This window comes from Podarcis filfolensis (assembly GCF_964270895.1).
Source record: "Podarcis filfolensis genome assembly, chromosome: 6".
In the NCBI taxonomy this organism is placed as follows: Eukaryota; Metazoa; Chordata; class Lepidosauria; order Squamata; family Lacertidae; genus Podarcis; species Podarcis filfolensis.
In genome coordinates, this window is record NC_139609.1 from 36,674,283 (window position 1) to 36,687,638 (window position 13,356).

General features: G+C 38.8%; 2 protein-coding genes across 7 annotated transcripts in view; one reads left to right on the top strand and one right to left on the bottom strand.

Moving 5' to 3' along the window:
* Positions 1-9,739, top strand: part of NEGR1 (neuronal growth regulator 1) — a 437,028-nt gene extending 427,289 nt beyond the window's left edge. For both annotated transcript variants that reach the window (XM_083621043.1, XM_083621042.1), the window contains one exon: positions 7,804-9,739. In XM_083621043.1, the coding sequence (XP_083477169.1) occupies positions 7,804-7,928 (125 nt within the window). In that variant the 3' untranslated portion in view covers positions 7,929-9,739. The remainder of the gene's footprint in view (positions 1-7,803) is intronic.
* Positions 1-13,356, bottom strand: part of LOC310765695 (uncharacterized protein) — a 557,351-nt gene that overhangs the window by 477,563 nt on the left and 66,432 nt on the right. The gene's annotated exons all lie outside the window — the stretch shown is intronic.

Here is a 13,356-nt window from a genome sequence, read left to right on the forward strand (position 1 = left end):
AAATTCACAAATGAAATCTAAAGGTTCAGTTTATTAGCTGAACACATGGAATTGATATGGGCCATTTTTTAAAAAACAACTTTGGCTTTGAATAATTTGCTTCAGCAACTCCAACATTGTTTAATTCATTTTGACAACTTTGACTTTATTTAATTTGCTTCATCAGCCTCAACCCCATTTATTTCACCTGCTCTGCCTGTGTTCTGTATTCAAGCCTTTGTGCAAAATTGAGGTCAGACCTTCATTTGCATTTCTACTTCTCTCAACTTAGCCCTTGACGTGAATTGTGGGTACTTTGAATTAAATGCATTGTTGTCTATTTTGGAAGTTGATTACCAAAACATCTTGCTTTACAGATACCTTTGCTACTGCCAAAGAACTTTAAATGAAAGCTTAGAGAGTTGCACGGCTCATTTGCTTACCTTTATCTTAATGTTATAAATCAATAACAACTGCAGATGCCCCATTTCCTTAAACACATGAATAAAAGAAAAGTAGAAATGGGTTTTGCTTTTAGATTGGCATTTTTGTTTTTTAAGTTGCGTTGGAATTCAGTCGGTATATTTTTGAGGGAACAATAATTTCCAGTGCTCAGAGACATAGACCCCAGTCTAGCTGCTTTTGTGTGAGCCAAGCTGCACACACAGACAACTCTGCAGCCATGTCTGTACAGTGGTACCTCTGGTTGTGAACGGGATCCGTTCCGGAGGCCCGTTCGCAACATGAAAAGAGCACAACCCGCCGCAGCACGTCTGTGCACGTGCAGGTTGCGATTTGGTGCTTGGGCGCATGTGCGAAGCATGATTTAGCACTTCTACGCATGCGCAAGCGGCGAAACCTGGAGGTAGCCCTTTCGAGTACTTCCGGGTCGCCGCGGGATGTAACCTGAAAGAACATAACATGAAGCAAACATAACATGAGGTATGACTAATCACAAAGGCTCGCTCATTGCCCCGTAACAGAAGGAGGAGTGAGGATGGAGGAGGAATAAGCTTTAAATGGAATTACACTGGAAATTGGCAATTCCCACCTGCTTGAGACCACCTCTTGTACTGAGTGCCTGCTTATGTCCCAGCCCCCTGTGCATTTCTCAAAAGCTCAACTACTTATATGCAAAACGATACACAACAAGTAATACATCATATATACAACGTTTATAAAAGAGTCAAATGAAGAGGGAACTACTATGTACTACATTTATGCAGCATAATTTGACTAATAGTACATTTGTACAGTATTTTTTTGTGTATAAGACGATGCTTTTTGCTCAAAAAAAGGCAAAAATTGGGTGTTGTTGACTGGCGGCTGTGGCAAGGCGGGCAGGCGATTGGCAGCTGTGGCAAGTGGGCAGGTGGGCTGTTGGTGGCGGTGAGCGGGCAGACTATTGGCGGGTGCTGCGAGGTGTGCGATCGGCAGTGGCAGGCAGGCGGGTGAGCGATTGGTGGAAGTGACCTCCCCCACCCCCCACCCCAAAAGCTAAACAACTTAATTTCTTACTTTTGAGTTAAATAAATAGGGGTCATCTTATACATGGGGGTGCCTTATACAAGAAAAAATACGAGAAGTATTTTTATACAGTTGTGTGCATTGTTGTATGTCTCTGCTTATGTGCTAGTTACTTTATGGAAACCTGGAGTGTGCATGCATATGATAATACATATACTGTGTGAGAATTGTGCATATTTTTAGCATATTTTTGTCAACATTAAGGAGCAAGAACACAGGAATTAAGAGGGAGGAAATCTGTGTGAATAAACTAGACATTGAGATTTTAGGGAAAACCGTCTCTAAAGAAAAGACAGACATCTTGTTTCTGAGGGCATAGTAATGTGCTGCATCTTCAAAGGCCCAGGGCTGGTGCATCAACATACTTAAATTGCATTGTCATTGCATGGTGTAGCCACTAGTGCGCTGAAACTTTATGAACATCTAGCTGTAGCAAGTGCATAGCTGTCAACTTTTCCCTTTTCTTGCAAGGAATCCTATTCAGAATAAGGGAATTTCCCTTTAAAAAGGGGAAACGTTGACAGCTATGAGCAAGTGCCCAGAAAGGCAGGGTCTCTGATATATTCCCTACAATTGCGGTTCTCTCCACTTACTATTTTGAAATCAGTGTGGGAGCCGGGACCTATAGGTGAACTGAATGATGATGATGATGATGATGATTGATTGATTGATTGATTGATTGAATAATTATACCACCCTATACCTGCAGGTCTCAGGGCAGTTCACAGAATAAAATCAGAATATAAAACCACAAAGTACATAAGCAAAATAAAAACAGCAACCCAATAACCCCCCCCCCCACACACACACAGACACATTTTAGAAGGGCATAGAAAGATTCTCAATAGCCTAAGTTCTGGTCCACTTGTTCCTTTAAGTCCATGTCTACTAACATTAGGGAGAATTCTTTGAAGGGGTCCACTACTGGTTTTAAACCCCGGTCTGACTAGCTTGTATGGCGAGATCAGGTTCCCCTTTATGCTGGCAAAGTTATAATGTACGAGGAACATATTGGCATATGTGGTGGAGTTGTAACTATGTACTCAAGTTCTGGAAGCACGTTGTAACAGCTTGGAGGCTGTTAGTGATATAGATATATGAGCAAACATACATAGTGGGAATGAATTATTTGGCAACATTCATGAATATTTGGTATGTTTGGTAGAAATATGAACCTTGTATTCCACTATGGAATATATTTTATGCCACTCATTCTTTTAAAGCTTTCTATGATGATGATTATGATTCTTATTTTATCATATTGTAATTTTATTCTTCCTGTTTTTATGATTGCTTTTAAGTACAGATAAGGGGAACAGAATCGGCAGCTTGCTGCAATCAGCCCTTTGGAACTTTCTTCTCTATTAGGGCTGCTTACTTTTAATGAAAGGGCTGTTGCTGTAATTTTTATTTTAACAATCTGTATGTGATCTTTTAAGAGTATACATTTTAAGTGTATATTTAATTATTATTTTTAAATGATCTTATTTGTATGCAAGGCCTCAGCTGGGACTAGTGAGATCCTGCTGGATCTCTTTTCTAAAGAGTTAATAACTTTTCTGATAATGATCTAAAAGCTTGATGATATTGCTTCATTTAAATGGTCAGTAAAATGCTCTCGTATATTTAACCTCATCATATGAGAGACCGTGAAATCTCTTTTTGCTCTGTCTCTCTTCCCTGGAGCAATTTCCAACATTTATTTATTTAAGAATCCACCAGGTTGAAGAAGGGTTCCCTAGGTCAGCAGTCAGATACAAAGGGGCCAACAATGTATGGTGATTAAACAGTCCTAAGAAATCACATTATCATAAAAACATTGTTTTTGGGGTTTACCGGTTCTGCTGTCGTTCTCATTTAACAGAAACAGAAACTTTAACATTTAAAAATCTTTCAGAACAGGAAGAAACGAAATGTGTTCAGTGCGCTTGGGGGCATTGAGGATCATACATGCTCAGGGTCAAAACTGTATGCAGTGTGACAGATTAAGAAACTAAAGGAGACATTACTAAGGGAATCCGAGTTTATAAAAGGCAGTAACACATCTGCAGAGCCTCTGAAGTTGCACACACACAGACTGAGTTCATGGCTGGGTGACAGAGTGACAAATTCCTGGAAGTCTGCAAGTCCTAAAACAGCATAGCACTCAAGGCACCAGGATCAAAGCCAGGCCACAGGAGGGCAAGGAGAACACCACCTCACAGGCTCTGTTCATTCTGTGACAAGACATAGCAGCTATAGGAAGATTCAAAACTAGTCTTCAATTTTTTCATCACCACATCATCTACCACACTACTGTTAGGTCAGGATGCTTGACCACATCTCAGCTTGAATTGGCACAAACTGCCCCAAGCTAAAGATGAATGGAATTTTTAGGAATCCGGCAAAATTTGTGGGATAAATCATAGATCCACAAATCCAGAACAGCCATCCATCAAATTGGAGGTATGCAGATACCATTTTAACAGCCTTTTAAAAAAAAAAATCACTTGAGCTTTTGGAGAAAGAAGGGTTTATAGCCAGAATGACTCTGTCTACCGCATGGGTTAATAGCTTGAGTGCTTGAGCATCACTGACAGAGTGAAAAATAGCAAACTGCAGATTTGCTTGGATCCCAGAATGGAGGACAACATTATTTCATTCCAATGGCAGCAGATGTTCAGTGTCGTTTCGCTGGTATAAACATCTTTATGATTCTGGATGCAAAATATGCATTTGGCAAAATGGACTGGATAGGGAATTCCACTGACCTATGTATTTTCAACACATCATGGGGCAGATTCAAATTTCTTAGTCTACCTTTTGGAATTAAGTCAAATATTGAAGTGCTTCAGCAAAATAATTATGACACATTTGGAGATACCATAGAAGTGCACATAATAGCAAATGACATGAGTGTAACAGTATCCACACATGCGAAACATAACAAGATACTGAAAAATGTGGGAAACATGATAGAGCAGTGCTTGGCCCAAGGAGTAAAGTGCATGGAACATGTCCTCTCATCACATGTAATCAACCCTGATGACAGCAAAGTCGAGACAATCCATCCCCATCTCCCTCATGCATTGCAAAGGCTTTTGAGGATGAGCCAGATTCATGTAGAGCAGAGATGCCCAATAAGTTGATCATGATCTATTGGTAGATGCCTGTGAGGTTTTGGTAGATTGCGGGTCAATCTCTGGCTCCCTTTCCTCAGTGTCCTTGAAACTGACTCCTGCCCCGCCCTTGCCCCCCCCCCCTTGTTGTCTGATCAGTGGAAGGGAAGGCGGAGCTTTCTCTCTGTGGCTGTTTTCATTCAAAGCGATATTATTGTGAGTGACTTTTTCCCTTTGACCATCCTAATTGAAATACATCAAGAGCTGTCAGACATCTAGTATAAAATGTACAGTAATTTTTTGCTCCATGTTTTCTAGGGAAAGGTCTGGGCTTTTGAGGTCCTTGTCTGAGCAATTCTCTTTTTTGTCCCAGTGCTTTCCCTGGAAAACCTCGTAGATCATTGCCAGATTTTAAATCTTAAATCTGAAAATAGATCACAGTCTCTCAGGAGTTGGCCACCTCTGATGTGGCTCAGCCCTAAAACCAGCCTATGCCTCGGAATATGGACTAGAAGCTTGTTTAATCCACATCTAGAAGTTCATTACTTAGGAAGTATTGTATTTTCAAAGTCTGGCAAAGTATCTGCAAGATGCTTCTCTGCCTATTGTAACATGACTGCAAAGCTATAAAAAGAGATGCTTGTTATCAAGAACATTAGCAGGAATCTGTGGAATGACACAGATGATGTTTGTGAAGGAGGAGTTTATTATGAAAGTACAGAGTTCTGATGCAGAGTTCAGAACAGAGGCTGAAAGAGAAAGGCTGGACAAGCAAAAGAAAGCAAATGAATCCTGGACTGCAGCCATGCTGGGCGACAAAAGATACTCTCATCACAAAGCAGTGGTGACAAAGTAGTCATTCCAGACAAGACAAGGTGTAAAGTGCTTTGCCCCAGTAACATCTGTAAACTATCACAGCTCAAGATAACTGCAAGTATTTCTTAGACATTTGTACCTACTCCCAACTCACTGTTCCTCCAAATACCCTCTGAGATAATTCAGCAGACTTTGATGCAACCAAATTAAAAAGTCATCTTTGCAAAATCTGGTGTTCCTCAAATATTTGACAGGGGACCATGTCTCTTACAGACAAGGAACGAATAGAAGCAATACAGTGGGGAATAACATATACTGCAATCTTGAGACCCCCACATTTCAGTGGACCAGCTGAGAGAGGCATTCAGACAATGAACTCAATGTTCCACAAAACAGCTGTATCAAGCTGTGATCAAACAACTTGGTTTTACTGGAACACACTGCTGAGAGCCATGGACTGTTTTTCTGAACAGTTGCTGAAGGGTAGGATGCTATCCTTCTTCACACAGTGTACTATACCACAGCGAGCCCGTTGCATCCTAAAACAATTAGAGAAACAACAACAGCACAACTGGGATTGCACTTCTAAGCTCCTGTAGCATCATGAAGTGCTGTTTACATGGAAATGGGCCATGGTTGGCTGCCAGCCATGTTGAGTAGCCACACGTCAAGAACCATGATCATACCAGGTGGAGGCACTTACAGAGGCAAGATGCAAGATGCCGCAGAGGTACATTAAAGTTTGGTGGCACACAATCCAGAGGTTATGCACAGCCAGAGCTACCATATGTCTGGGTTTTCCTGGACACATCAAAATGGCACCTGGGAGGATTTTTACCGAATCAGCAAAATGTTGGGGGGTGGGGTTGGGGGAGGTCAACAACTTTGTCCAGATTTTCACTTTTGGGAATATGACAACCCTATGCACAGGCACACATTCACTTGCAGCACAATGTGTCTGAGTATAAACAAAAGAACAATGAACAGAAGGACAGTGCTGCCACCAAGCACTGAGGAGCAGCCACCACAGCTTCTGAATGCATCTGGAACTAAATACAAAAGAACAGAACCACCCCAAGACCCTTTGCTGCCTGAAGCAAAGAACAAAAAGGCATCTCCCTCTCTCCATTCAACATTCATAAGTCGACTGAACTGACAACTGGATCTTACTTCAACAATACTAATGGGACAACATGGTCCTCTGCAACTGAGGGCACACACAAGTCTATCCTCCAGCAAAGAGCCGCTATGGCGGCCAAATGGTAGTGAGAGCCCTGCACAAGAAGCATATTTCAACATTATAGAGAGCTGAGTGAAAGAAAGTTTTATGCAGTAGACTGAGCTGGTGGCAAAAGCTACTTTCTACTGGGTTAAATCCTAGAAGTGGCCTTTGACCTTAACGATAGAACACTCTTCTGCAATAATCACCATAGTTCATTTTGCCCTGTGATTTTATTTGCCTAAGATGGATGGATGGATAGATGACAGATAGACAGAGCAGAGTTTCTTGTATAAAAGAAAGTCCTACATGGGGGAAGAATTAGTATATACCAACACTTTAGGTCCAGGAAAGAACATACTTGCTCAGGCTGTGGGGAAAGTGGCTGAGAGAAGGGAAATTGTAGCAAGAGCCATTTTTGCTCTAATAAAGAATGAAGTTCTAAAATTCTCTGTTTCACAGCTATCCTTCAACCTGTACCTTCTATACAATATGAAATAGCCCTATCTGCCTATTGACAAAGGAAACTGCTTTGTTTTCCAGGATTCCATAATAGACAAGTGGGGAAATAAAGCATATGCATTCCCTCTTTTAAAAATGTAGTGTGTGAACCAGCCCTCATCTATATCATAAAATTCTGCTTGCTATAGAGGAATTTTATTTATTTTATTTTTTTATAATAATTTTTATTAAGATTTTCCTTTTACAAATTCGCCATCTCAAACATTATTCACAAATTTCACCTTTTTGGACTTCCACCGGCTTCTCCACCAATCATCCATATTTTCCATTTTTACGCATTCTCTATATTTAGTATTGCCATTTAATATTATCCTTTCAATTCTATTTCTTTTTTACAATACATCTTTAACCTTCACAGAGCCTCTTTAAAACCCACTAGCGTTGTCTGTTCGTCACATATGCTTTTCAGATAGTCTGTAAACTTTCCCCAGTCCTCGATGAACTTGTGATCCCGTTGATTGCTATAGAGGAATTTTAGTGGTGTAAAGGTGTGATTTCCTTTTCAGCTATGCTTTGCTGAAAGTTGCTGTTTTGAAATCTATTGGTAAAATAATTTATAGCTGATTGTAAGAAGAAAAAGTGAGGAAAGCTCAAAAAGATTCTAAATAATCTGTTTTCTTTCTTTCTTTCTTTCTTTTCCAGCTCCAAGTACAACCCAGCTTGGGATCACTGGGGGTGCTGAAGTTCTATTATCCTGCTGGTTCCTTGTGTTGACACTGTCCTCTTACACCAGCTTAATGTACCTGAAGAACATCGTTCTACAATAAATGTAAAGAACCATGAATGGCTTTTAAGGATTCTTTGAAAGTGCTGATGACTGGATCCAATCTGGTAGAGTTTGTTAAAAAGCGGCGTGGGATATAATCAGCAATGCTTATGTGGGGATGATCGCCTTCTGTAGAATTGCTCATTATGTAAATACTTTAATTCTACTCTCTTTTTTATTAGCTGCATTACCTTGTGAAGAAGTACACATTGTCCTTTTTCTTCTTTTTTTTAAAAAAAAAGACGTGAGAGCTCTGAAATTACTTTTAGAGGATATTAATTGTGAGTTCATGTTTGTAATCTATAACTTTTCAAAAAAAACATTCAGTCATGGTCTGCTGATTTGCAGACTGTAGTTTACATAAAAAGAACCCAAATATTGCAGTTTAAAAAAATATGTGATCTTTAAGGCTGCAATACAAACATCCATTTCCCTCTTTAAATAAGAGTCTATCTTCATTTACGCAGAATTTTTTTTTTACAAAAAAACTAAATAATATTGCCTTTGATTCATTTCTTCAAAATTAGATCACATACCTAGATTTTCTTCTAGCATGATACTCAGATTTCAAGAATGAGCCTTGTGATATGACTGCACTGTGCAGTTATGCTTTGATTTTGATTTTCTCGTCAGTTCAGCATGGGTGTGCCTTCATAAGATACTGCTTTTCGCTTCCTCACCAACAAATGGGAGGGGAATTTTTCAATTTTATTTTTTGTAGATGCTTAGCTCAAGGGTACCGAATCTTTTCTTAAGGACAAAAGGTGCTATTGGCTGTAAAATGAACCACCATTGGGGTAAAGGAACTACTCCAAACATTGAGCACAGCAGAAAAAGTAATAGCTGGTACATTTTTCAGTCTGTCAAGTTCAAAGCATATTCCAAACCTGTACAAAGCAGAAGATATCTCTCAGAGACTCCTTTGTGAATGTAACATTTCCTTTGTTCATTCAAAGTCAGAATTTTTATAAGGCTGCAGAGAAAATGATCATCCCTTTATTTTATTGTATTTTTATAATTAGTGATAAGTTCTACATATCAGTATTGTTCTTCCTATTGAATTTATACTGTACAGTATCTGGTTGGTTGGTTTATAGAACATAGTGCTTAGGTCTGGAAAATCTATAGAAGGATTAGAGTTTTGATCATACACACATGCTCTAAAACACACATGTTCATGCACACAAATAACAACAATAATTTGAATGCTACATAAGACAGATGATAACATATCAGTGCCATTTTTTCAAAAAAGCCATCGATTTGCAAAAATATACCAGTGTTTTCTCCCTTCACAAACATTTGGTTGAAGAATTTCCCCAAATGCCTGTTGTGGCTCTATTCCACATGTCAGCCACATCTCTACATGTTGTAAATGTTATGTTAAACACTACAATCTGCAAAGGCATATGGATATAACCTTTAAAATGTCCTATTTTGTCCTCATTCATAGTTTATCTTACATGCAACATTAGAAACCAGAATGAATATATATATATATATATATATATATATATATATATATATATATATATTTTCTCAAATGATGCCTATTACATATTTATTTGCCAAAATGTCATTAGCATCGTTCTCCTGTTAGAATAACAACTGCATTTTTCTCTTCTGCAAGGACTTCTAATGCCCTGGTTCCTATAAGTCCTGCTTCCATGAAAGCTGACATTGAAAATAACCCCCACATAGAACTTTAGTGAAAGAAACATAGTTAGTAAAGGTTCATCTTTGAAAACAGAAGAAAAATAAGCAATCTGATAGCTGATACTCTGTATCCACTGAATATCCACTTCCAATTTTTTTTAAAAAAATGACACTTGAAAAAGCAGGGAATCTGTACAAATTTTGCTCTAGTGTAAAATAAGTGCAAAGACTTTCGTTCACAAGAACAAATAGTGAGAAATTGCTCTTTGCTACTTAATAGAAGATTCATTTGTTTTCATCAGTTCAGGATGTGTGTTAACAGTTTGCCTCTTTAATTGAAGTTGCTAAGATCTGTACTACAAAGTGCAATAACTGATGATGTTACATAAACTGTTGTATCTCAGAATGAGTTTGTGTAGGCATCAAAGCTTAAAAGGGGAATTTAGCGATGACTCAGCTAACCACAGTGGTTTTAATTCAAGTAAACTGACTGTTGAATAAAGAACCGTGGTACATTAAATAATTACATCACCCATTCTAACCCTATGAAACATGGAGGAAGGAGAATGTTATTGACTACATAGTAACAGTTCACTTTTAATATCACCATCATAAAACGTTCAACAAAGCCTGTTCTCAAAGCTCTGACATTCTTGTTGCTAGCTGGAGATTCGACACAATTATTTTACACATAAACCACTTCTAAGACCTACATTATAAATTTATTTAGCTCCTTTATTAGCTCCTGTTCTTCATGAATAAAATGTTGACGCATTAGAAATAGTACGGCTCTTTAGAAATAGTAATAAAGTGCTATATTAAGAGTGTTAGGTGACAGAACCATAATGTATCATGCAGTTTGTATTGAAGGAGAAAATACTTTCGTCTCATATCATGCGCTGTGGACCTACTGGTGTTGCGCTATGGCACTTTTTAATGGAAATATTTGACTGGACTGGTGCAATATCCCGACATTTGGGGTGACTAGACATTCAAATTTGTTAGGATGGCAGGAAGCACTGGTAACTTGCAAGGGCTGTTTTTTGGCATCTTTGTAACGGAGGCTTTGCGGCGGGCGATGAGAGCTTATTCAGCTGTCTCCTGTGGGGTCCTACAAAGATGCAGAGAACAAGAAGTGCGAGTTGGGTGCACACCCTGTTCCTCCAAGTTGGACTGACTGAAGCCACCCTCTGTATTCCCTCTTGTATTGCAGCTTTAAAGTTCTAGAATCCATTCAACAGGTTGAAAGAGCAGGGTGGCAGAAGCTATTATCTCTGCCAGTGCTCTCTTGGGGAATAAGAAACAAGTCAAAGGTATGTCAGAAACCAAGCATATCCAGCATTGTTTCTCACAGGCACAATAGCTGTTTTAATATCATTTGCTCATCCAAACTCTATAGTCAAGTTAACTGCCTTCACGATCCTCCCCCAGCACATGGAGTCTGATGATTCCTGCAGCAAAACAGGGTGACATTTTATTTTTTATTGTTGAACATGATAATACCTAATGAAAGGGACTAGTAATGTTTTTCGTTTGTGTGGGAGCAGTTGGAACGCATTATTAGCCCGGTGTTCAAACCAGCCTCTGAATTTTCATTTGCAGTTGCTGGGTGTGATTACTTTATAAATGCAAAATACCGTAGTTGTAGAAGAAAACTTTGTGCAAACCTCTCCCTGCTTCTTCAGGAGGGAGGAGATCATAAGAACAAATCAGGGGCTGAATCTCTCAAAGTACATACTGTGATACTGGGACCAGCTCAGTAAGTGCTTTCAAGATTAGTCCCACAGAGGCTCCTTTTGAAACCATGGTCAGCCAAGGGCCTAATTCTGTCAAGACAGACACATGCATACAGTTTTGCACTGAACAGTCCCAATAATATTTAAAAAAAAAATAGCATGTGCCTGTGTGTTTATAGGATTACTCCCTAATGAAAGTTCCATACTTCTTTGGTAAATCTTTTCTATATGTTCATTGTACAATTTGGGATTTATTGGGACTTGATGTGGATTGTGTTGATTGTCGCAAATTACAATAACATTTTACAGAGTTTATTAGTCCTTAAACTGTGGGGTATGTTTGCTTTCTTCTATTTCTTACATGATAATCTGTGATCATCTAGTTGATATCATCGCTGTTCATATTTTTAATCAACCACAATTATATTTCTCCCAGTCATGAAAAAATATGAAAAATAAATGGATTAGCTCCAAGTGATACAAATGAGGACTTATTATGCATAAATTGTCCGAAGTGTTGAATAGTTATGATTGTGACAATCTGTTTGGCAAATCAGGACACTTAACCACGATTGTGCTGTTGCCAGGTTAATATATAAGGTGCAAAATAATTGCGAAATAAGGTGCAATTACTGTGGTGCAGGTAGTGCTGCTAACTGAAGTAAGGGTTGTCTCAATATACATAATTTGATGGGTGGTTTAAAAGAGATTAGCTGGGAAGATAACTATTCAAAATTCAGTTGAAGTAGATAGGATTTTCTGTTCTTCACTCTTGTTTAAAATTACATTCTGTTTCAGATCCAGAAGTGTTAATAACCACAACTAAACCTGGGGTGATTTTTTTTTTTTTTTTGCACATTTTCAGAATCAATGCTCAACATTATGCTGACCAAAATACCCATCTACCCCACACAACTGTGTGCACTTAAGAATGTGTATACCAAAATATGTATTTAAATGGATAAATAATATGCCTTAACGCCTCAGTATGCACTTACTTTTAGGGACTGGATCACCCTCTTCCAGTCTGAGGAAAATAGTCCATATTCCATAATTTGCCGTGAAAGAGTTTTGTTTTTGAAAAGACATTTTATCCCAAAAAGGTCATTCAATACTTTCACCAATTAGACTGTGTCAGAAATTCAAAGCCATGGTGAAACTCTAACCAGAGATTGTAGGTGGGCACAGTAATATTTTCTAAGGAAACTATTAACGTTGCAATCTAGATCCTTTTAAATCTGTTGGCATTTTGCCACCAGTGGCGGATTGTACCTAGGGGTTATGGTAACCCTAATGAAACTTTCACACTGTTGATTCTTGCTAGTAGATAATCATATGGTATAGACCCGGCCTGCACAAAATGTGACTCATCAAGATGAATGTAGCCCACCAACCATGTATGGCAGCTTACCAGCAGCTTCCAACAAGTCTACCTGTTGAGAACTATGGAAATGGGGATACCTGGTGGACCATGATACATAGGTGATGATGGGCTGTGTTTGGCTTGTTGGTGCACGCCATAGTGGGATATATCCTGTAGTTATAATTAAAGTACTGTGAGTATGGAACTAATGAAAACTTATTTCCATTTTATTTGTAAAGAGTTCATCTGTGCACATTTTAAATGCAGTTTGCTCTCTTCTTCCTCCCTAAGCGAGATTTCCATCTTTGGTCCTTCTAGCCTTTCCAAGGATCACAGTCTTCTTCTGGCCTGCCCAATAGAGAGTGCCTCTGCTTCCAAGCAAACGAGTCCCTCTTTGCAATATGGCTGAGGAAACTGTAGCTGGATCAATGAGCCAGTCAAAGGATTAGCCAAAGAAATGGAAGTTTGAGGGAGGTAGTAAAGGGTAATAGCTGTTCAAGGCAGAAGCATGCTTGTGAAATTGTGTATGCCACATTACTGAAACATCTGTAGAACATGGTAAATAGTTTTTGAAAAGTAGCATGTGCTTTCTAGATCATTATGATGGTTTAGAAAAGCAAAGCAGGAAATATATTTTATCTCAGGCATCTTACATGCAAGGTTTTGCCTGCTTA